Raw genomic sequence first — 26222 nt, forward strand, 5'->3', positions numbered from 1 at the left:
GAAGTGGCCTGTATCTAACCCTGCACAGCGCACACGCGGGAGGGCACAGCCCCACGTATCAGTCACTGCAGTCTCTGGCTGTGCCCAGCAGTTCCATTTCACCTTCACACCCAGCAAGCTGGGCAGCTGGTGCAGCCACCATGTTGTGCTTCTGTTTCGTACAAGTGTTGTGGTAAGCTGAGCTTCTCGTTTCTTAATGAATAGATAAAATTTTCTAGAGCACGCAGAATTGAACATTTATTTGGTCATAGACATGGGGATCACTCAGGAAACTGCCAATTAAGCAAAATACTGGAAAAAAACCTTCTGTTTGTTTCACACAGTCCTAGAGTTTATCAAGTTATAGGAAGGTATCATGCCATAGAGACAGAAATGCAGTCTGCTAGACATATGACAGGCTCTTTCTTTCCCAGAGAACTCAAAAACATAACTTGGGGAAAGAAAATGGAAGGAATGGGGCTTCAGCCTAAAAAATAAAGGGGACATGTTGAAAGCCCATAAAAACAGCTACAGAAAAAGCTTTCGTAATCAGGGCAAGGAATAAACTGGTGACTGTATCGATGGTGGATATACAAGAACTAATGCCCTATAATTGCAGTATGACTGGGATTATATACTAGGGAAATCCTTATAATGGTAAAGATAAAGTGATTTTGGAAGATGGGGAAGTTTTGGGGGTCTCCATCACTTTAGTAACATTGTCAGGTTGGACTGGATTGATTTATGTGTGGTTGGTCCTGCCTTGAGGTGAGGGACAGGCCATACAGCCTATTTAGGTCCCTTCCAACCACAGCACTCCAAATGTGTTTGCAGAAACAATGGAAAAATTATTAATTCTCACTTTAATTGCAGATAAATAAAGTGTTTGCTGAATAGCGGCAAAGTTGCTCTGTGAATGTTGCTTTGTATTTGATTAAATCTGCATATTATTTAATACCCCCCATTTCTGTTCTTGTCAGGCAGCTTTCAGCAATGCCTAGCCATCTTTCTGCATTTCAACAGACTGCATAATAACAGTTTTAAGTAGAGTGATCTGTTACTTGGATAATATACTCATTATGGGTGGAAATTAGGAAGCGTCTTTGAGAAATGTGAAGTGCATTAAAATAAAATGAACTCCAAAATGAGATTTGGGCTACATGTGAAAAAAAACCCCAACTTTCTTAAAAGTCAGAATTTGCAAAGATGTGGGGACTGTAAAAGTTTGGAATGAGAAGCATGACTTTTACAAACATGTGATATCAGCAGGCAGGGCTAATTTCAGATGACTGATTGGGAAGGCACTTAGGCCTGGAGAAAAATAAATATGCAAAAAACCTAGTGCAGGGAATTCCAAGGAATCTTTATTTTTTGCTTAAGTACAAGGGACATTTTGAACCTATGTTGTCTCTAGTAATAACTTCAGTGACAGCAGCTAAAAATAAGCACTATGCAAGCAATGAAATTCACTGGTGTGAGAACGAATTTGACTGCAGCACGGTCCTTGTAAATTGGGATTCTGATCTGCTACCAAAATAACTCTCCTTTGCGGTTAGAAGTGCTGTCCCATAATGTAAAAGTCAAATAGATCTGGGGGGGCAGTCACTGCCTCTTCTTGAATCTTAACAAAACTGATTTTAGTAACCAAAGGTCTGCAGGGCTGTATTGTAGGATTATAAGATCCTGCATTGAATATGTAGGCTTTTCCATCAGTGCAGAATTAAGATTTAAAAATAACCCTTTTTCTGAAGAGTCAAAATTGAACATGATTTGGGGATAGTACAAATGTGGAGCAAGAAACATCTTGTGGGAAATACTGTCCAAAGTCATAAGCATCTAGCTGAGGAAAGGTGAATGTGCCAAGACTATCATGTGATGATGGTTTTTAACTTGTGACGGCATTTTTGCAAAGGGAAATTTTTAACAGAATTGCGGTGAAGCTGCTGAAGAGGCAACATGCAAATTACTCCAGAAGTTGCTTTTGAAGGCCAAATCCAAATAAGGGTACAGACTTGGTCACTCCGATTGCAGCTGCTCCTTCACAGTTCAGCCCTGGTTTTGCTGTTCTGCAGCGCTCTTCTGAGCTGATGCGCATCAGCTGTGTCAGCTGTGTCTGGTTACAGGGGTGTTCTGACTGTCAGTCTGATGAGCAGGGCTCACACAGCTGGGTGGCTGCAGTGCGAAAAGGGGCCTGCCCATGCATCCAGCCAGCTTTGCAAATGAGCCCCGAAACCCCGTCAGGGTGTGCAGCAACAGGCTTGGTGCAGAGGTGTGGGCAGATATTCCTCAGAGGTGCTGGAATTCAACGAAGGCAGTTGCTTTAAAAAGTGTGACCTCCAGGGTATGCAGTAGCATTCTGAGGAATTTTATTCACCACCTGTGATTTCAAAAAGCTATTTTATTTGTTGGTGAACTCCAGCTTCTGGGGAAAAGATAAAATGGGTCTTAAAAAACCCACATCTATATAGGAAAGTGGAATCTGACACATAGATCTACCACCATGTTATCTAAGAACCTGGTAATGGTTGATTTTTGAAAGGTTTTCTTTTACTTTCAGTAAAATGGAGATAATAATTTTCCTGTCCTCTCATTCGTAGTTGGCTTTCTTTACTGGCTCTGCCGGACAGGTATGTTTCTTAACTAATTATTAGTACCAGAAGAATAGAAGCCCCCAGCACTATCACCATGATAAAATAATTTATAAAAATAATAGATCAGATGCTTCCTAGCTTGTATAAATTGAGTTAGTATAGTCTAACATGAAAAATTATAATGCTGAAAGGCAAGTCTGCAACAAGAGCTGGCTGAGTAATTCATACTTAAATTGAATCTGATAAATTTTCCTCTTTTTCTCCATTGACAGAAAGCCTATATATAGTTGACTGTTTCTGCAGATTTGCTCCGTTATTCTGTGATTCGTGTGCTCTGCAGATCTCTTTTGGAGTATTGTCGGTATCGTTTAACTGTAACTGGTTGTGTAAGGCACAGTGTTGTTTTTCTTTCTTGATGGTGTGGTGCTAATGCTAACAACCAGGACTCTGATACTAATGTTTATGGAAAACAAACTCACTTTCTATAAATATTTGAGCACAAAAACTTAGTACTTGCTTTACATGAATATTGATAATAGTAAAATATGGTGTTAGGCTTTCCAAATGCTCATGGAAAGGCTGAAAGCATACTGTTTGAAAATGTGACTGAACATTCACACTGTTTTTTTTTCCTGATTTCAGAACTCTGACACAATTATAAGCCGTGCAGTGTCAACAGGATACTTTTCTTCTTTCCTCACCCTTCTTTGTGTGTCTTACATGTGAATCCTGACATGGATTTCCAAATGGGAGACTCCACCTATTAACACTGATGGTGTAAGGTGTGCTAAGGAAACCCCAAACTTGATCCTTAGGCGCATCCTTTAAGGAGCTGCATGAGGTCCCTGATGGCAGCCTTGCTGGCATGAATGCTTCTAACACAAGGCTGCTGACAGGTCAGCTGGGAGGACACAACCCCACAACCTTATTGATTTTTTAAGATAACCGCTGGAATACCTGCAGTGAGTCACTGGAAAGCACATTGTGTCTGAGTTCACTCTGTCTGTCAGAGTGCCAGGAACCCCAGCTAAGCTGTTTTTAAAATACCACCATAGAACTAGATTTTTCTAAGTCCCCAAATGGCAAAGCAATTTCAGGAATACAGCAAGATAAACAAGGAGAAAAATATGAAAGCAAAACAGTAAGTGCAGGCTGGGTATTCTCTTGAAACTTCGACTGTTAATCACAGACTGCAGCAAAGAAAGGGGGACATGGAAAAATACTGAGTAATGACATTTTGTAATTGCAAATGATACGGTGAGTACCAATAACCTTCATCATACTCGGAAACCTTAGAAACACTGTCTGTGAGTGATGCTTGAGAAAATAAGAAAAAACTCTTGTCAGAGAGAGTTCTTTTCCCTCTTGGTACTCAGCTTCTGCATGAATAGGCTGATGGTGGAGTAGAAGTTGCCTTTTGTGACTGTTTTAGCTCCTGCCTTGCTGATACCATGGAGCAATACGGTCCAGCTGACAGCTGATGGTCTGAATCTCATGTGCAGGACTCTTTCTGCAAGTCTCCCTTTGCATCAGTGCACCCAGGGACCAACGCTTCAGCTGCTTTAGCTATGGCCCCCACCACTTGTGCCCTCACTCGCAGACGGTGCTTAGAGCCCAAATTGGTGCATCTGTGGCTGTGCATGTGTGTGCGTGTTATGTATGGTACAGAGGAACGTGAGGCACACAGTCACAGATGTCTGCCTGGCACCACAAGGGGAATTGTGTTCCCTGCGTGGGTCTGGCCTGCCTGGCTCCCATGATTGGAGTCCAGTCCCTCTAGATACAAAAGTTAGAACACATTTGTTCACAAGCAGTACTTTTTCTGCATAGGCTTTTCTTACAGAGAAAAAAGTTGACTGTAGGTACTTTAAAATTAAGCTGGTGTTTTATTGTTTTGACCTATGTTATTGGATCAATGCTTTTTTTGAGGGGTTTGTGGAAATAGAAGGTGGGGGAGCCGACATTTCAAGGATGTCTTTTGTACACAGAAGAAATCGAGTATAAACACATTTTGGATTCATGAATTTGTATGTTTGTACTGAGTTATCTTTCTGATTGAAATACAAGGACTGCAGCTATATGGATCTTATGCTGAAATTCAAGATACATTTGCTGCTGGTGAAAAGCAGATGCTTTTTCCTGGCAAAACACCTATAGCTTTAGTATGTATAGCATTATTGCTCATATTCTGCTCTGATGTTCTTATGCAAAAGCAGTATGTATTTAAATTAGCATTCTATTTTAATGAATTAATTCCCTGTTAATAATGACAGGGTTACCAGCTCCCGTCTCTAGTTACGGAAATTCTTCCACATTTAATCTAGGAGCTTTCCTCATTGATATTAATACATCAAGCTAAATATAACAGCTTTAGATAAATGGGCAAAACAAATGAATTTCATTCAGCCCTGCCTCATAGTCACAAGAACATTTCTTTTCTGTTCACATGTCTTTGCATTGCAGGTCATATATCTCGTAAATTTTCAAAATAAAGCCTGCTTATTACTAATTAAATTTGCTCTCAACAGTGCCATTGAATTAATTTTCCACTATGACACTATTGCAAATATTCCATTTTGTTTCTAGCACTGAACATCCTTATGAAGTCTTTGCCACTTGTTATTACAGTCAGTAACATGTGGCTTATAACAAGATGTCTTTTATATTCATTTTTTAAATGTTTAAATATCAAGTTGCCTTTACTTTGCCCTATGTAATAAACCACTGAATGTGCAGGAGAAGGTTAATGTAATAGGCAAAATAAATCAATTTCAAGTTTCAACTAATAGCCTTAATAGTTCGGCAAATCTCATCAAAGTTTTCTGTTTGAGGCTAATTTGACAGTGGGCCTAATGTCAAGAAACAATTACTGGCCTTAAAGTGATTCTTGTCTTGATCTCCCATTTTAAGACACATCAAATAAAAATTAGAAGCAGCAAGTGAGTTGAAATGTTATAGTTAACATTAAATTCCTGAGCATGTGACGTAAGTTCATTTTACTTGCATAGCTTGAGAGGCCAATGAAATGCAAAAGCTAGGACCTGACCTCTTTGCATTGTATTTTGTAATTACAGCTTATGGGAATTAATGTAATTGTTTAGAGCAAGGATGCCGTTGGATGTCTGTGTGAGTGAGTTTCTTTGTAATTGTTCTAATGATTTTTACTAAAGCCATAGCTGCCAGCTCATGGTTCCTAGCTGGAGACTCAAAGCAAGGACATTGTCTAGAGTGAGATAGAATGATATCACACTTCTGGCTCCATCAAGAAGCTTGCTAGTAGTTGATACTTCCTTTTGATGAGCATGGTCACCTGATGGGCTGCAGTCCATGGATGCAGAGAAGGTGTATTAATTCAGAAATGAACAGGATGAGTGTGTGTAGGTGAATGGAGGCAGTGGGTTGATCGACATTGATAACATGCAGCTGTGGCCTTGCCTCAGCGGCAGTGGGTTGGTTGACATGGATGATGTGCAGCTGTAGCTCGTTCCTGCTAAGTGGTTAAATAGCTCTGAGGGGTGTGGGAGCTTGGGGGAGTTATAGGGTGATCTGATCTTGGGAGGATTGAAAAAAAAAAAAAAAAAAAAAAAACACCACCAAACCAACAACAACACGGCACAGACAGTAGAAAATGACCCACGGTAAAGTCTTGTTGCAGCTTGCTGGTTTTGCTTGTGCTGTGAAAATTGGTGCCCTGTGTGAGGCAAACTGATTTGGGCTCCACTTGCAACAAGTGTCTAAGAAGCATTGATTTTACCCTGAGACCCGTGTTTCTTCAGACCAAGTCAAGTGAAAGTCCCAGATCCTAGTGCTAGGTAGCATTAATGGCTTTAATAGCTTTCCAGCTTAGTGTTAATTTGCTGCTAAAATGGATTTTGGAAGCTGAATAAAGCATAAACAGAAACACACAGAGAGCTATTTCAGGATAACCAAACTGGCATGCCTTCATTCAAATGATAAGCATCTAGCTGTGTCTGTGAAGCTAGGCACATCAAAATGTCCTTGTGCTATCATAAATTCTTAAATTCAAACAAAAAGAATTCAAACATTTTATTCAAAAATTTAGAAACCTGGCCTCAGCTTATTGACTACTTGTGTGCTGTACTATATCACTTGCCATATTCTTATAGGCAGCAAATATGTCCACTTGGTGCAGTGGACCGAATGTGTAGCAGCCGGTTTGAACTTTCCTTGAATCCCAATATTTGGATGAATAGTCCATACAGAACTGTTCCTACAACATATGCATTTTCTGGTACCAGTGAAGATGTATTGTTGCAATATATTTAACAGACATTGTCTAGCTGGATTTCTGCAACACATTTGATGCTGTCCTGCACAAAATCCTTGTGTGTAAATAGGGGAGACATGGATCTGACAGATGGACCACTCTGTGGATAAGGAATTGGCTGGATGGTCGCACCGGAAGAGTTGAGGTCAATGGCTCGAAGTTCAAGTGGAGACCAGTGATGAGTGGCGTTCCTCAGGACTCAGTACTGCAACCAGCGCTGTTTAACATCTTTGTTGGTGACATGGACAATGGGATTGAGTGCACCCTCAGCAAGTCTGCTGATGACACGCAGCTGTGTGGTTCAGTTGACACACTGGAGGGAAGGAATGCCATCCAGAGGGACCTTGACAGCCTTGAGGGGTAGGCCCATGCAAACCCCATGAAGTTCAACAAGGCCAACTGCAAGGTCCTGCACATGGATTGGGACAACCCCAAGAACAAATACAGTTGGGGAAGGGATTGAGAGAAACCCTGCAAAAAAGGACTTGGAGGTGTTGATTCATGAGAAGCTCAACATGGCCTGACAATGTGCACTGGCAGCCCAGAAAGCCAACAGTATCCTAGGCCGCATCAAAAGACGCGTGACCAACAGGCTGAGGGAGGTGATTCTCCCCCTCTACTCCACTCTCCAGAGACCCCACCTGGAGTACTGTGTTCAGCTCTGGAGTCCCCAACATAAAAAGGACATGGACCTGTTAGAGTGAGTCCAGAGGAGGGCTATGAAGATGATCAGAGAGAGAGATGGAGTACCTCTGCTATGAAGACAGGCTGAGAGAGTTGGAGTTGTTCAGCCTGGAGAAGAGAAGGCTCTGGTGGGACCTTCTAGCAGCCCTCCAGTACCTGAAGGAGACCTACAAGAAAGCTGGAGAGGGACATTTAACAAGGGCATGTAGTGATAGGACAAGGGATAATCGCTTTAGGCTGAGGGAGAGTAGATTTAGTTGAGATACATGGGAGAAATTCTTGACTATGAGTGTGGTGAGGCGCTGGAACAGGTTGCCCAGAGAAGCTGTGGATGCCCCATCCCTGGCAGTGTTCAAGTCCAGGCTGGATGGGGCTTTGAGACACCTGGTCTAGTGGAAGGTGTCCCTGCCCATGGCAGAGGGGTTGGAACTAGATGATCTTTAAGGCCCCTTCTAACCCAAACCGTTCTGTGATTCATTTATTACTTCTGGACAATGTCATGGCACATTTCTTACTTGAAATCTTCCATAAGCGATATGATTAGCCCATGACATTCTTTGGGAGATTTTGCAAAGAATTTCATTTTTACTATTATAACCTGATTTGCAATCAGAGTAGCCTACAGTCTAAGTCCAGATTATAAAGCTGCTAATTGAGACCCTGGAAAAAGCTGGTGGGATACAAATGAAAAAAAGAAAAAAAGAAAAAAAGAAAAAAAAAAAGGAGTGTAACTACTGATCTTGAAAGCACAGAGAAAAATAGCATGCCAAGTATAAGAATCAAAATGAAAATGAGAATACAAGACATAGATCAAAGCTGACCCGGAACTGGTAATATTCAAGTGACAAGCATAACAGTGCCTCTATTGCTGTTGATAAGTATTTCCTGCAACAGGAAAGTGTTATTTACAGTTCCTATAGGAAGAGGATAGCATCAGGTACCACTTTAAGAAATGTCTTTGGCCAGTTTTTCTGACATGGGTTAAGCAGCAGATCATACTGGATGATGAACATATAACACCTTTCTGACCTTAAAATCTGCAAAAGGTCAAGAAAATGTAGTTAAAATAAAAGTGAAGAAATATGTGTGGAACAGTATTACTACACAGTTGTAGTGATTGCTATCCATTTCCACACGTATTTCTTCAATTTAATTTTTAACAGGCTCTATTTCACCTACATAACTGTCCCTCTAGGAGCATGAGTCCAACATTTAGATAATTAAAATTCTCACCACTTAACCTTTACAAGTGCTAAAATGTGTAGTGGTCTATAACCTGGCACATGTACGGGGCACAGTGCAATACTGCCTTGAAAGCAGTTAGATTCATATGGAAGTTGCATTGCACCTGAACTAAATGCGATGCAGGAGTTTTAGAGTTGGCTTCATCAGTCCTGTCTCAAGGATTTCTGCACCATCTCTGTCTTAGGTACTCATGAAATAAGGTTTACTTGTCAGTGATTTAGCCCTGCAGGTGTGTGTGACTAAATCATAACAAGTTTAGGAGTGAGTGAGAATATAGGTACTTCCTATTTTTTTTATTTCAGCTATTGCTCTTCTATGTTTGTTTAGTATCAGTATTCATGATTTATATCATCAAGGCTCATTTATAAACTCTCGGCTTTAATTCTTACATCAAATTTTCAAAAGAAGGATTTGAGCAAAGGAAACATAAAAAATGTTATACCAACAAAACCTATATTTTCCATTCAGCACAACACAACAGTTAAAAATATTTAAAATATGTTTATATATTCACATATTTTATGGGTTTGGATAAACAGAGAAATCTGGTGCATATTTACAATAAGTTTGGAAGTTCGGTAATTATCACCAGAAGTCTTCATTAAGCCTCCAGATAAACAATGAAATGTCACTTGGTTTGACAGTGCAATAGGAATAATTTCTACTAATTATTCCTGTGATGAATTTGGCTCATTAGCTTTGACTAGAGGAAAAGGAAACTGAGAAATCAGTATTTCAGTTCAATCTTTTTTTCTTTTTCTTTTTTTTTTCATCATCTGGGAATGCTAGTTATGTTTTGTGCAGTAATAAAGGGAACGAGAGGACAGTCAAGGAGACTAAAAATGCTGAACTTGGAACCAATAGTGATTACAGTAGATGCAGCTGTTATCAGAATGCAAAGAACTGTTAATTCAGAGGAAAGTTCTGTCCTTTACAGTCTTTCCTTAGAGACTCACTTTTTTCCTTTTCCTTATAAGAATCATATTGATGGCTCTTTTGGGCAAATTACCTAAACTAGTTTCTGTGTTGGTTCAGCATCACTTCTTTCTTCCTTTGCATGTATAATGTCTAACCGTAAAACTTGTTTATTCTCAGTTTTTTTTATTAGGGTGTTGTTTGCTACAACTGTAGCTTTGCATTTAGTTTTGCCTTTTTTAGTATCTTCACTCAATCTCACCAATGCTGATGTGAGATCTTCCTTTTGCTGTCTGAACACATCTAGAAAAACCAATGAACACTTAAAGCTTTTTAAACACAGGCATTTTAAGCTGGGGAATTGCTTTGTTTGGGAGCATTGGTCAGCCATGCTTTCAGCTTAAACTGCAATTTGTTTAACTGTGATGCCAGAGATGATGTCAGGATTGTGGTGTGCCAGGAGCAAGTCACCAGCTGGTCTGCAATCTTTAGGGGATCTATAAGGCTCAATCGATACTACTCAATCTAGGATGCATTGCATGCTACTCCCATTAATGAAAAAAAGAATCAGTGTTGTTGAAGACCAGAACTGATCAGAAACTTTCTGACTGACTTTTTTGCCTTGTGAAAATCCTGATCTGTTGAGGAGAAATGTTCCTGTGGTGTATAGCACATGGGGGAAGCCCAGCTTGTTCTCCAGTATCCCAGATATTGGCACCTATCCCAGCCTCTATCACCCTGGTGCTGCTCACAATCCCACCTTTGAGCACCCGAGACTCCAAAACTTTGACAAAGAGAACCTCAGGGATGATTGCAGAAAGTCAAAGAATAGGATTGTTCTTAAAGTGTTTTGGTTTGGTTGTATAAAGATGACCACATTTGGGTTATGGATACCACTCTTTGTAGTCATTGCAGAAAATGGTTAAGCCAGAGAATGGTTTCATCTCTTCTTTTTTAAGGTATTTCAGCTGAAAGAGACCATCCTTTGGGAATGCCTGCTTCCTTCCATTGTTCAGAAGTCCTAAATTAGATTTCAATGTAAAACTTTTAGACAGGAAAGCTGGGACAGAAGAACCCTTCCATTTGACCACCATTTCAGTGAAGTCCCTGAGGTCTGCTACTCCAGCAGATGTGCTCTGGAGCAGAGAATTGCACCAAGGGACTGCAGGGAGCTTTCTGTGAACCAGCAAAACCACATAGTGAGTGCAGAGCGAGAGTGGGTGTACTCAGTACTCCCAAGGGTACTGAGGGAACTGGTGGAAGAACTTGCCAAGCCACTCTTCATCATTTATCAGCAGTCCTGGCTAACTGCGGAGTTCCCAGAAGACTGGAAGTTAGCAAATATGATGCCCATCTACAAGAAGGGCAGGAAGGAGGATCTGGGAAACGACAGACCTGGCAGCCTGACCTAGGTGCCAGGGAATGTTATGGAACATATCATTCTGAATGCAGTCCAGCATGTGTAGAACAACTGGGGCATCAGGCCCAGCCAGCACAGGTTTATGAAAGGCAGGTCCTGCTTGACGAACCTGATCTCCTTCTATGACAAGCTGACCCGCTTAGTGGGTGAGAGAAAGAATGTGGATGTTGTCCACCTAGACTTTATTGAAGCCTTTGACACTCTTTCCCACAGCATTCTGCTGGAGAAACTGGCTGCTCATGGCTTGGACGGGCATACTCTATGCTGGGTAGAAAACTGGCTGGATGGTCAAGCCCAAAGAGAGGTGAGCCCAGGGCTCAGTACTGGGGCCAGTTTTGTTTAATATCTATATCAATGATCTGAACGAGGGAATCGAGTGCACCCTCAGTAAGTTGCAGGTGACACCAAGTTGGGGAAGAGTGGCTGGAAAGTGCCTGGCAGAAAAGGACCTGGATGTATTGAGTGACAACTGGCTGAACATGAGCCAGCAGTGTGCCCAGGTGGCCAAAAAGGCCAATAGCATCCTGGCTTGTATCCCAGTGTGGCCAGCAGGAGTAGGGAAGTGACTGTCCCCCTGTACTCAGCACTGGTGAGGCCATACCTCAAATTCTGCATTCAGTTTTGGGCCCCTCACTGAAAGAAAGGCCTTGAGGTGCTGGAGCGTGTCCAGAGAAGGGCAGCAAAGCTGGTGAAGGGTCTGGAGCACAAGGCTTATGAGGAGCGGCTGAGGGAACTGGGGGTGTTCAGCCTGGAGAGAAGGAGACTGAGGAGGGAGGGACATTTATCGCTCTTTAAACTACTGGAAGGAGATAGTAGTAAGTTGGGTGTTGGTCTCAAGGCACCAGGGGAGGTTTAGATTGGATATTAGGGAAAATTTCTTCACTGAAAGGTTGGTCTAACATTGGAACAGGCTGCCCAGGGAGGTGGTGGAGTCAATGTTCCTGGAGGTGTTTAAAAACATGCGTAGATGTGGTGCTTACAGGCATGGTTTAGCAATGGGCTTGGCAGTCCTGGATTAACAGTTGGACTTGATGATCTTAAAGGTCTTTTCCAACCTAAATGATTCTATGATTCCCAAAATGACATATAAACTCATATGTATGTTTATAGTTATAGTTATAGTTGTGTATATGTATATATAAACATATATGCAGATACATACATATTAATACCAATTCTGCAAATTTTAATTATTGAATTCCCTTTTTTTTTTTAAGGATACAGTTTTTAAATCTGGGAATTTCCTGAGAATGGCAGTTCCAGTTTTTATAGAATTCCGTGTGTATAACACATATCTTGCTTTGTCTTTTGTGTAGATGATGAAATCTGAAGTCTGCTAACCACAGACGTGAATGGCATAGCTTTCTAACAGAGTTTCAGAGAAAATAGAGCATGAAAATCAAAGTATTCCTGTAGTTCTGATCAGAAAATAAAAACTTTTTTTCAGTGTTGAAAAATAGTATTTTCAGTAGTCACACTGATCATATTGAAATGATTTTCATCAAAGGAGTGCATACACATAGAAAAAAGTGACCTAAATGCAACCCATATTTTTCAGGCTCTCAATATGGCTATCATTCTAGGAAAAGAGGAGTACTCTGCCATTGCTGGTTGAGCTGTTTCAGCATGGCAGTGAATAATTGGCCAATAGGTTCTGAAACAGAGGTAAAGTGGCAGTGAAATGTTTCCAGTACGGTTATTATAAAACACTTGCTTTCTTAGTTTCCAGTGTAGAAGTCTTTGGGCCGCATCAAAGAAATTGGTAACTAAATGAAATCCTTATTCTATCTAGAAATAAATATAAATTTATGATATTTAGAAGACCCTTTTACTGTACTATCTCAGTACCTCACAAGCCTTACAGTAGCTCTACTTATATGTAAGTAGGAAATGGAGGATCTTGAGTGACTTGTCCAAGCTCATCAGAAAGGTCTGTGACAAGAGTGGTGCTGGGCACTGAAGTCTACCCACTTTCAGGCTAATGATCTCACTGCAAGCCACTTTGTCTTTTCTCCCAGCAGAAAAAGTATAGCTGCATACAGCTGAAAATTGTAAAGGAACTTGATATAGAAAACTGTAGGAGAGATAAAAGAATCAGTAAATTCAAAAATTGAGGTTGTATCTGGGCTGAACATCTTTATGGCAGCAGAGAAGATATCTAGCTGCAAGCAGCTAAAGGACATTCTGTGGTTTCAGATACATATGCCGCTCCCGTTCCTATTTCCAAGGTTGTTTGCTATTATGACACCATGGTTTGCGATATCAAGTCATCTCATATAATGCTACTGACATTTCAGTGCATGTCAGATATGTTTTAGTACTGCATGAAAACATAAGATTTTTAAAGAACTCAATGTATTCCATTGCATTTCAAACATCTAGCAAGTACAGTGTTGGAAATGTGTCTTTGATACCTTTTAAGAAACAGAAGGCTGAATTCCATGGTTACACCCCAGCATCTGCAGTTTTCTCTGCAATTCTAAGCAAAACTGGAAACAGAACATTTTAAAGCATTTCTCCATAACTGGATTATTTTAAGGTTTTGGTCTTCTTACTGCAGCATACAGAATCTTCAACATCTGTGACTGACTTTGAATGCAACCTCTGTCTATTTCTGTGATTATACGCATAGTGAAAACTATGGCTGGATTGAAAAAAAGCATGCGTATGGCTTCTGTTAATAATTTTCTTGAGTACTTATTTACCTGGTTACAATTTATGCAATATGTAACAGTAGAGTGTGTCTGAATAGCTCACAAATCCATCTTTAAGTTGTGATGATAACAGGTGAGTTGTATCTTCAGTTACTCTCCCAGAATCTCTGAAGTAAAAACCTGGGCAGAGAAGATGATTTTGGTTTACCTTTAAACTGATATCTAAAAAGTGTTGAGAGCAAAAATGCTGTCTTTTGTTGTAATGGTGATGGAAATCCTCTCTTTGTTTTCAATTCTCTGAATCACATGCACTAGCAGCATGCAGGAAAATGTGCAGAATGCAAAATAGTATTAGATCCCAAAGAGTGTGTGGTACATATTTTATTTCAAAACATCAGTTACACTATTGAAGTAGGATGCTGAAGTTGCCAGCTTATCAGACAATTATGCATAATTCAAAATTTCTGGAGACTTGAGTCTCAGGCTTTCTAGTTAGTTGTTTAGTGACTAAATTTTTAGATCAGTGCCCGGAGTTTGGTGCCTGGTTTCGGTACAGTGCTTCAGGAGACATAACTGTCTTATAATGAGATTTGCAAACTGTGCTGAGCTACTTAAGCTAGCCAGTAGGAACTGTTATGAACAGAGGTGGTCTTAAGCTGTTCTCCAGTACTTATAATTTTAGCCCCAGTGGGTCTTGCAATGCTGAATATCTACTGTATAAGGTGCTATTCTTCATTTCTCACAAAATGCATCTGGAGAAGGCAGTGGTGATCCTTTCTTAACCTTTTTTCCAATAACACGATTAAAGCACTCAGCCAGGTTGCAGGAAAGGCAGATTCAATTGGCTCCTCTATTTAATGGGATTCAACACACACACACACACCTCCCCACCCCCATGTCCCAGAAGAGCATCATAATGGCCAGACTATAGGCTATTCTGAGTAAAGGCTTTCTCAGTCCCAAGAAGGCTGTTTCATGCTGTCTGAAATAATTGAAACTAGTGGTAGTGCTCTTGTAGCTGTAATGGTCTTAGAATAATAAGAGAAAAGCTTGGTGGGAAAAGGTAATGTCTCCTATAAGAACATCTGATGTAGCTGAAAGAAAAGGACAAGCTCAGGGTCATCTAAGACATTCCCCAGATCTACAGTAGAAATGTAACTTCACAATAGTGCATATAATGTAAAAGGCGTAGGGCCAAAGAGAGAATTATTATGACATGGGAATGTGGACATCATCTCTACTCAGATGAGCACTTAATATATATTACTTATTCATGGGATGAGGACATGGAATTTGGGTAGCTAAGTTAGACGGCTCTAGCTTCATTGTCATTTTATCCATCCACCATGTAAAAATGGATAAAACAGGACATGCAGCTGGAAGTTGTAAACTATTATATTTCTTTCTAGCACAGTTTTTTAAATACTGTTCATCCCTGTCGGTGCTTGACATCCTACAGATATCCTGGTAGCCTAGGAAAGATGTCCTTGTCCAAGGCAACATCTCAGGTTTTGCACATGCGTTCAGTGAGTTATTTCAGAATGTCTCACCTCTGGTTTATGTGGAAAACTGTCTATTTCATGATATTTTTCACACCAAGTGAGAAAACAGAAAACTGCAGAAAACACTTGTTTTTCATCAGAGCTGCTTGAAAACAGTCTTTCATTCTGGGCTGGATGCTCTAGGATCTGCCTTTCCAGATACCCCCCTCCGTGGTGGACACCTGGAGGTGTCCCTGTGCACAGGGAAACGTGCGGGCTGGGCACATGTGGGGTCCACCAGTGTGCCTGCAAGGACAATGATGCTCATCGCCCTGCCTCCCAACTTGGTTGGTCTGACGTCAGCTCAAAGTGACAGCTCTTACCTTCATCTTACCCTTTTTCTCACTTATTAAAGGAGGTATTAGCTGCAGTCTGGAGAAAGAATTTTTATTGTTTTTCACAATTACATACATAATGCCAGTTCAACAGTGTCCACCAGCCAGGATCACATCCCAGAGGTCCAAGAGTACAGCTGTACTATTTTCCAGACCACCAACCCTTCATTTACTGTTAACAATCTTGTCAGCATTGCTAAAAAAATCAACATTTTCCTTATCTTGGAGAATTACGTACTGGCAGCTGTAGCCCTTAAATGTTAGGGTAATGGGTAAAAACAGAGTTAATTCATAATTTATTTTTTTATTTTCTCTAGGATTCTTTTGTATTTCAGCCTTACTTTTAACTTGAATTTTAATTAATTTGAATGATACCCTTCCTTCCTGGCCTGTCCTCTTCGGCCTGTCCTCAATAGAAACAGCTATACTATACGAAAGACATGGGGTGGGGGTAATAAAATAGGATAAAGGATTCAGACAAAAAGTAAAAATGCTAATTCAGATTCTTTGTTTAATCAGCTATAAAAATTCAGTTAAACAATAAGGTCATATAGGGAGTCTTTGGCTGGAAATTCTGTATTTTTAGGTCTTTAATAACACATAGAAAGCATAAAATTCAGTCACATCAAGGCTTAAATCTAATTTGAAAAAGAGTCAGCCTTGGAGGTCTCAATTTTCTTGTTATTTGTGCAAAAATGTTCATTACGAAAACATTTGTCATTAATGGTAAGCATTAAAATCAGAAGAAAAACTCAATGGATTGGTCAAAAGGTCAGGTAAGATAGGTTTACACAAAGTCCAAAGAAGCAAAGCATGCGTTTCTTCTTGGCATTGCAGTGTCATTAACAAGGTCAAAATTTTGCACAGAGCCCTCTCACTGGTGCTACAGGACAGCTGTAAAGGAGGAACTTGTTGATCTGCACTTAGCATTTTCTAAAGTTGGAAACACTTTTAGACCTTTGAAAGTCTTGTACTACTCACTTCTCAAAATAATGATCTTTCATATGCTGAGTGTGATTTCCTGCTTGCAGGGATGGCAGATGCAAAAGTATTGCAACAGCTTGTGAAGTAGTTAGAGCTGAAACATGCACCAAATGGAATTTTACTGAGGCAGTACCATTCACCAAAGACTGGGTGGGAAGATGTCACAGCAGCTGCAATCCATGTAGCAAAGAGGCTTACTATGTGCTATACCCAAAACCTTTAGAAGAAAAGTGGGGAAATTTTGCACTTAAAAATACAGTTTTGTTTGGTTTTTTTGATTTTGATAAAATTTTCAAACAAGTGTCAAAACTAATGCTCTCTGCTCTTCAGAATGTGTAGCAGAGAAAAACTCATTTCAGTATGACATGGTTCTTTCACATAATGTCATTATATTCTAGTTGCTACATCAGGAATGCTACTTATGTGGAGCTTTTTTCACGTTGGCAGACTGTATTGTTCATCTCTATTATAATTTTTATTTTAATATTTTATATTTTTGCAGTGCTATTGAAATGCTTTTATCTTTCTGAGACAACATATTTTGACATTAGCAAAGTGTGACAATTTGACATTATCAAAACAAACAATTCAATATTTCTGATTCCACATTTCTTGGAGCTTCCATTCTGTGAAAATTGATGACATTTTGACATTTCTATCTGATTTAGAACAAAACCACACTTTTATTTGTAAGACTATTTCATTGAAAGGAACCTCCATTTGGAGATTGGACCTAGTTGTGACTCTGATACTATGGGGAGGCAGATAACCATCATTTAAGAGAAGCAGGCAACTCCAGAGAGTGTTTCATCCAATTCTAAACCAGGTGTTCAGAAAGCTGCCATAGATCATCCACTAGAGGTGCCCATTCCCCTGCACTGATTGGGAAATGTGTTTAGGCAATTAGTTTAGACTTCGGCAAAAGATGTCTGAAGTTGGACAGCAGTCCCATCCAAAATGGACCCAAATTCAGAGATAATTTACCTATTACCACGGCAAGTAAGGAATTATCAGTAGTTACAATTAACATTTAGGTTTGAGTAAATAGTGGGAAGGTAATGTTATTTTAATTTACACTATCTTACAGTTTCCCAGTAGGGCTTCTTTTGTTTTTTTCCTTGCTATATTCCTTCTATTGCATTCCTCTTGTAGTCTGGTAGGTTATAAAATCTAAAAATGCTGACTCCCTTGAATCCATTTTTGCATCGCTTCCGAATTTGACCTAATTCTTTAGCCACACCAGTCAACTAATCACATCAATCCAATCAGTTGCCTGACCTGCAGCAAACACAGAGTAAAGAATCCTGATTAGCTGGTGAGGATGTTAGCTTTCATTCTTGCAGGACACTCTGTAAGAGTGGATTATGTTTTAATAAGTAAACAAAGTCACAGGGAGACTAAGCTTTAGAAAAACATATTTTCGGATCCGTTATTCTCTTCCCAGAAGCCACATGTGATAGATGTCATTTTTCTTGAGCTGTAAAAACTAATTACCCTTAGCCTTGTTCTGTGGTTTCCTCTCTGCCTCTATTCAGAAAACTGCTTTCAGAGTATAATTGGGACTCCTGATGTTATGTTATACTCCAAAGAATTACAGCAAGAAACAAACTTGTGATTTGTACTGTTCTGCATGCAGACTGCAGTACACAGTGCTATGGTCAGACTAAGACAGCAAAACTCAGGGTTTTGAGCAATGATTTTCTTTCCCTATTAAGACTCTTGAGTGATCTGAGCTCTACTGAATTAAATACAAGATGCCTGCTGCTGCTGGTGACTCAGTCTATGGAGAACAGTCCCTCCTGCCTTTTTCACATGAGCAAAACTGCACAGCTGCGTACCTCACAGAAGTTTTAACACTTTTTTCAGGACGGCACTAATACTCTCCTTGACTCAGGCATGCCATCAGCAGTCAGTGCTTTATAAGCAGAATACATCCAAGATCTCATGTATCTTGCCTCAGAACACCCAGGGAAAGCAGGAATCATCTTTTATCTGTATTTTCACCAATGTGGACTGAAACGCAGAAAAGGTAAATCTTCTCTAGACAGTGAGAGCAGATATAAAGCCACCTTGCTCCAAACCCAGCCCCGAGTCAGATGCAGTCCCAGAGCCATACAGCTGCATTCCCGTAGCTGGGAGCCATCAGCAGGGCCCAGCTGAGAGGATGATGTGTCTGGTAACTGACTGGTTTCTGGCTGCCACACTGAAGCTGCGTCGTGGCCCTCAGGGACAAGGAAAGGCGTTGGCAGTGTGCCCATCTGCGATTTCCCAGTCACTCAGGCAGTCTGTGGAGGATCTGGGACTTGGGCAAACCTTGCACTTTGGAAGGTAACAGTATGCCCACATGTTCACTGAAAGTCAAAGGAAAGTGCTCAGAACGATACCAGCTCTGTGAGTTGTTGCAGCATGTATTTCTGAAAGATGTCTTGTAAAACAGTTATTCTCCAAGTGCCCTGATTCATTATGTAAAGCTATAAAGAGCCAGTAATATCAGATGTGAGCCAAAGCTTGTAGGCATTATATAGTCCATTAAAGAAAGACGAAGAACGCTGGTTCACTTAGTTATTGCATGAACTATGCAGTGCTTGTGAAGTTCCATGAGAATTAGTGGACCAAATGGAATTATTTAGTACTCCTCATTAGTGCAATCATCTGGTATGAAAAAGGCAGTCGTGAAGTTTCTTCTTCAGTTTGCCTGCTTTTTACCATTCCTGTGATAGTTTTCACACTTTTCCTTAAACAACCAATTTACTCATTTTGTTTCTAAAGATGTTTTTCTAAAACTGAGAGTGTGCCTGCAGAACACTCACTCTCCTGCTGTGGAGAGCACAAGTTTCCAAGTAATACTGGGTGCCTTGTTGATTTGAAGAGTTGCAGTGATTTACCTTTTCTTGTTTTTGCTTCAGAGACTTGCATTACCTGGGGCTATAACTAAGCTTTGCATTGCAGTGGATTACAGGACCACTGTCTTGTGATGGACTGTGTGTAACCATGGCTACTACCATTTTTCAGACCATTTTTCCTTGTACAGGGCTGCAGTCATACTTTTGGGGTAACACTATCTGGGTTTCATTTTTGAATAGGAGGCTTTGAGATAGAAGTCTTCTCTGATACAGAGTTATTCACCATCTCCAGTCCTCCTGACTTGGTGAAAAGAAGTTAGAGTGAACTCATTCAACTTAGACTTCACAATTTGACTGAACCTGTTAAAAGCTGATCACTTCTAGGCAAGTCAGCCAACTCACATTTGCTATTAACAGTGAGAGCTGGTGTTCATGACACCTCTCAGGGAACGCATCTTTCCTTGAGATAAAGCCCAGCAAAGCAAACTGCACACCTTCATCACGGTGCGCAGTGGGAGCAGGTCCTGAGCCAAAGTCTGCTGACATCAGTTGAATCTTTTCATTTACTTCAGTGTTATTGTTTGGGCCTTGCAATAAAGCGAATCTTTTCTACTTTAAGCAGCAAGCAGGAGCATCGGAGCTGTGGTAATGCAGAAGTATGGGGACGCGGTGCAGCGCTGTGAGGTCTGTCATTATATTCAGAGGGGATGCCACTTAGGAGACCCTATCTGAGAGGTAGAATTGGTCTCTTAAAACCTGGTTTTCTGCCTTAGATGTAAAGACACTGTCAATTATCTTCACAAAAGAATTAGGAATTTAAGGAAAAACAGTTTTTGCAAATCAGCCAAGCAACAAAACTATCTAACCTCTGACAGAAAAATACTGAAAACACTAAAGCAAACTCTTCTGGTATGATGACTCCCACTGTTCCCTTCAGATCATTTATATCGGAATGAAACTGCATGTAAACGCCAGAGCAAAGCAGTATAAGCCTACAAAAATCAGTAGAGCTCTGCCGACTGCGAATCTGGCCCCAAAGGCACACTTTGAAACAAAGCAATAACTAATTTTTTTCAGGCTGGCTATTAAGAACAATCTATGACAACAACAGCTAATGGAAACAGCCAGTTCCAAAATGTAGAGCTAATGCATTGCCTTCAAAAGAAATGGAGTTAATCAGTTATTACCACTAGCTGCCCTGCTTGGGCACAGCTTCTGCTGGAATAGTGCTGTCTCTTTGGATTCATACAGTGTACCCTGTAGACTAGAGGGCTAAGTCGATTGTAGCATGAGTTTTCATCCTGCTTTTGGAGGGGATTACTTTTTAATTTATATATAGATACATATATTTTATTGGTCCTTACTCTTCACAGGAGACATGTCAGTCAGTAGGTGATAGTTAAAAAAATAAAACATTAAAATATAAGACCAGTATGTGAGGTGAGGTGAAAATACAGCTTATATTGCCTGGTTGGTATATCAGCTTCCTGGCCAGGGACTTGGCAAGAATTTGTTGAAGAAAAATAATTCTAAATTTGCCATACTCGTGAGCGCAATTAACTGAGAACCGACTTCAGGGAATAAGGAGTCTGCTGCTGCTGGCTAAGAAGTGATTAGTAACTAGCGTAAGACTTCACTGTTCGGGGTAAATACAAAAATGAGACATTAAATATGCTAGAACCATCTAAGCTCTCCTTATCACTACTTATGACTACTGACAACAGGCGTGTTTGTGATATGACATGAAGCCAGAATTAACTCCACATACAGAATTTTCTATTCTGCTCACACTGTGGAGGCCGTATTGCTGTCTGAGTGATTGGTTATGAGCGCAGCTTTTTGCTTTGATGCACTGTTCTCGAGTCACATTTGCTTTTCACACAGTCTGTTTTCTCACAGTTCATGCTACCCTCATTAGTATTTTAATCAATGCTCCAGAGAAGTGTGGAGGAAACTGCTGGTTAGCTAAAGCTAACATTCAAACCTCCAGACCCTGGAGCCATGGTGAATTTGCTTCTACTGTCTCTTGAGACCTGCTCAGAGACCCGATTCCCCAGCTGTACAAACACCTCAGGCAGCAGCCCAGCTGCCTGGGCCCCATGGGCAATGCCCTGGTGTGGCTGGTACCCCGTGTGCACATGTACACTCCATCTCCCTGTACCTCACCACACCACGTCCCCAGAGACTTTCTCCTCATCTGAGGCTGGCTAGACTTTACAATTCAAAGAAAGACTATTAAATGTTACGATATCAGAGGGTGGATTGTAATATAAGTTTTGGAAAGGACATGTCTTCCAAGCGCAGACTGAGTGGACAGGAAAGTAAACACATTTGTGCATAAGCACCAAACTGGGCAGTTTCCTTAAGTGCAAGTGCAAAATGTTTCGCACTGGACTATGGAAGAACTGTTGAAAGCAACCGTGCTTGAAGCTTTAACAACAAATTGTGTTCATGGGATGATAAATTACCATTTATGATGATGCAGGGAGAGTAAGGCAGAAAAGTGGGGAGTTTAGGCAGGTGTAAGATCAAGCCCACCATTTCAAAGTACAACCAGCCTTTTGAATGTGACTCGGTGCTTGCTGATACAGTGTAGAAACAGTTATGGACAATCCTAGCTAACTAATTTAGCCCTGCTGATCTTGAGCTTGTGCCAAGTGCTTCCTTGCCACAGACTTAACTCAGCATCTGACTGTCCCTCCATCCCTGCTATCACACACATTTTCTAACCAGAAAGTAGCCAGGTAGGGCTTGTAGAGGTTAATGGGCGATTCATTTAGAGTGTGTCTAATCCACAGGTCTGTGCAAAAGCTTTGGCGACAAGCATAACTCATTCAGTCCTGGTGGGTTTAGATACTTGCCAGCTGCATAAACAAATCTGTGTCCATATGATTTAAGAGCATACCCATTTCCCAGTCTCTTCCCCGGCCGCCCTTCTTCCCAGGCACAGCAAATAAGTGATTTCCTAAGCTTTCAGACTAAGTACTGTCCAGGTTACCAGCTGTTTCAAAGAGAGAGGATATTTATTCAGGGTCAAGCTTCCCCTCTACCTCAGACAAGTCCATGTAGATGTACAGAAAATGTTCAAGAGGTAATAATTCCCTTTGGTAAACTAAGAGGAGGGACTTCGTTAACTAAGCTTTAACGAAAGTGGCAGGTCACGAGTCTTAATCTGCTATTCCCACCAGCACATGGTCAGGGTGAGATCAGGACAGCAAGGACAAAGTGAGCAGGCGAGGAGTTGTGACAGGTCCTTCCCCCGTGGCAGGTTGTGGCAGCTCATGAGGGGGAAAGGGTTCTGCAGGAAACAGCCTCGCAAGCATCTGGCCCATGATGGGAGAGCTGCCACCCATACAAACCACAGCAGGCATTCCTCAAAAGTTTGTTGGTAGGCTGCCTAGGCTGAAGTGTCTCAGTGACAACTTTCTCCGCCCTCCCCCCCCCCCCCCCCCCAATTAATTTAACTATTTTTTTGTGGTCTGCAGTTTGCTTAGAAAGGCATCAGTTTCAGAACACTACTGTTACACACGTCTTAAATATCAGCCTGTGTCGTTCAGTCATACCTGTTCATGTAAGTTGAGAGCTAAAGTAAAGATTGAAATGGTACAGTACTATCCCTAGAGGTTAACAGCCCTGTATTATTGTCAATCTACTAATTGCATTACTATCTTATTAATACAATCCAAATGTTTTTTTCTCATCTTCCAGGCTTTTCAAAAGGAAAAGTCCAGGGAAGATTAAAAATCATTGAGTTTCCGCTGAAATTAGTAGAGCTGTACCAACTGTGACCAGGGGAAGAACTGCCTACTTCTTTCAGTTCTACCATAAATCATCAAACTTCAAACCTGTTGGGAATACCTGCACAATTACAAAATATTTTTATATTGGAAGACACAAAGTATATAGAAAGATATTTTCACACCTAAGTCCAACTTAAATGAGGGGCAAACCAGGTGTCAAAGTCTTTTGTGCATCTGGGCTGCAGGCTCAGATCCTGAAATTGTTCCTGAGCTGTTTTTTTCCTTTCCTCAAGTGGCATATTTTCCCTGAGTAAAGACTAAAGAAGTAAAAGAAAAAGTTATATATATTTGTACAAGCTGGAGAACTTTTTTGTAACTCTCAAATTCAGTTTAATTCCTACTGACTTCATGTGAAATTTGATAGGAAACGATCTCTGTATTAAATGCCCACAAATATGTCTTTAGATTTAGATATAAGTGGCAATTTATGCTCTGTTGCACAGGTAAAATCTGTAGTATCTTCACTAAATCCTACTGGATTCTTGTGAATTTCAACTTTGTATAACTTTGTATAAGTCACAATTTGACAAGTAAGTTTTAGTAATTTCTTTCCTTAAAGAAAAACCTAATTATGCAGAGGGAAATCTTATATAGAATTATATATTTTTTTCAAGTTAGTGTTTGTATAATTTGGTTTATTTATTAAGGGTTTTGGTTAATGGTGTTTTAGAAAGCCGCTAACAGCATCTTCTACAGAAATTCAGGGTCTGATTTATATTGTTGGAAGTGGGGAATTGTGTGGTATTGCTGCTTTTCAACATCACCGAAATTACAGGAAAGCATAACCTTTCCATGTCTGAAGGCTACTGCTAGAATATATATATGAATATATATAGTATTGCCCACCCACTCTTCTCATGTGGCTGCAAATTAATTCACATGTGTTTATTCATTCAGCTGGTTTGGAATAGAGTGATTTACTTTTCTTAAGGCATAGACATACATTCATTTAACAAACAGCTAGAGATTTTGAAGTGTTTATCAGTATACTGTTTTTTGCTAGGATACAGTAAAATTTCTTCATAGTACCTAGTATGGTGCTATGTATTGGATTGCTGATGAAAACAGTGTTGATAAGACAGGGGTATTTTAGTTATTGCTGAGCAGTGCTTACAGAGTGTCAAGGCCTTTTCTGCTTTTCACACTGCCCCACCAGTGACCAGGCTGGGCCCCCTCGCAGAGCAGCGCTGGCAGGACATCTGCGTTACTGGTCCCTGCCGTGCTGGGGCTTTCTGCCCGTTGTGAAAGAGTGAACCACACCTAGGGGTATCACAACCAAATGCAGTGTTAAATAGCTTTAGAATAACCAAGTGTATAAATAGGTGCTGAGTGCTATGTATCCTTATGCAAAAAAATGTGTAATGTATTTGGTGTACGTGGAGGTGATAAGGAGGTAATTTCATTCAAGATACTTCTGCCCCTGGTGGTACTACACACCAGCATCTCTCCTTCTGATGGGAGCTGCAGCAGATAGAAAAGCTGAGTATATATGGCATTTTTGTCCAAGCGATGTCCAGAAAGATGCCAGACCTTTCACTCCATCATCTCTACAGATCTGCCTTGAAAAAATGCAGAAAAAGAAGTCCTTCAAAGCCAAGCATTTTAACATTTAAAACAGCCTGATGTTGATCAAGGGCTTGTTCTAAGGAGCAGAATGGTTTGCACAAAAATGAGTGCTAATACATGGCTAGAATTTCAGAAATGGCTATAGAATAGGAATAAGCAAAGATTTTTAGAGCCACATCATCTCTAATTTTGATACTCACCTGTCAAGTAAAATTTGCCATCTCCCATTAGAGCCTAGGCTGTCCTCACAGTTACTGAAAAGAGCTGGATGACTTGAGAGGAGATTCTTAGAAGTGAATTTAGCTCACCAACAGAAAATGCAGTTGAGAGGGATGTGACTTGTGTCCTATCTTCTTTAGGGAGTTGGGGCTATACCTGGGTGATTTTGGGGTATAATAGCACCTTCCTGCATCTGAGATTCACTAATTCTGTTCTCTAAGTTGAGTTAGGTGCCTAAGTAATTTTTATATTTTTTTTTCAGAAAACTAAGGAAGCAGAGGATTTTTTCCTGTATAGTGTGGTGATTGGTACCTTTCCTTAAGCAGGATATGTAGGATCAGGTCCTCAGTCTGATTTAGAGAATGGTTTTCACCCCAGGTATCTCATTTCCCGCTGGTTACCCTCCCCCTCTGCTCCCTTCTCCATTATTTGAGGACAGGTCTTACCTCTTCTACATTGCAAATATAAAGTTAAAATATGTTGGAAGTATTTGGACATTGAGTCTTGACTTTCTACTATGTAGCTCTTACTGGCTTGTGTAAATGTTTCCCAGCTCCATGGGTGTCCTGCTTAGGGTGTAAAGTGGGGGCAATGTGTTTAATTTAGGGCTGTTAATTACACTGCATTACAGTACTGAATTTTGAACTTAAGTTCCTGTGAGACTCTTAGCAGGCTCGATGTGCAAATGTGTGAAGTTCAGGCCTCATGTTAGTGAGAAACATATAATTAAACAACACTGATTTTGACCTAACTACACAAATATCAATAAAGGAACCCTGTCTGTGGCTGGATCTGGATCTTCTGCTTCTGCCTTCCTAAAAATTTGGATTAAGGTCTCCTGGCTTTTTTCTGCCTTTCAGACAGACAGCTCTGAAACAGTCCATTCCATGAGCAGATTTTGAAAAAGGACAAACTTAACTCCTGCTAAAGATCTGAAACCTGATTTAGAAATAAATAAAATCTACCACTGCATGCAAATTTATTCAATTCAGGAGATAATAACCATGGTTACAATAAGGAAATTTTGTCCTCCTATGTTTTTAAATAATAAACTTTTGCTGTTTAACACACGTTCATTTTGCATGTGAAAGCAAAGACAGCTTCTCCTTACCATTTTTTTTGGACTACTAGCCATTTTCTAAAGTATGACACAGCATG

The 26222-nt window shown here is 40.4% G+C and overlaps 1 protein-coding gene and 1 long non-coding RNA gene across 6 annotated transcripts in view; one reads left to right on the plus strand and one right to left on the minus strand.

The window, feature by feature from the left end:
- ZNF804B (zinc finger protein 804B) overlaps positions 1-26222 on the plus strand; it is a 272987-nt gene that overhangs the window by 117075 nt on the left and 129690 nt on the right. For 3 of the 5 annotated variants that reach the window (XR_013927840.1, XM_080385537.1, XM_080385538.1), the window contains exon 1: positions 84-26222. This exon is cut by the window's right edge. The exons of 1 other annotated variant lie outside the window; for it this stretch is intronic. Coding sequence is in view for 1 of the 4 variants with exons in the window: in XM_080385536.1 (XP_080241662.1) it covers positions 1-172 (172 nt within the window). In the remaining 3 variants the exon portion in view is untranslated. One more of the 5 variants, XM_080385536.1, reaches the window with a different exon arrangement.
- Positions 1-26222, minus strand: part of LOC308063085 — a 384803-nt gene that overhangs the window by 65620 nt on the left and 292961 nt on the right. The window lies entirely within an intron of this gene.

Source organism: Falco punctatus (genome assembly GCF_963210335.1).
Source record: "Falco punctatus genome assembly, chromosome: 4".
Lineage (NCBI taxonomy): Eukaryota > Metazoa > Chordata > Aves > Falconiformes > Falconidae > Falco > Falco punctatus.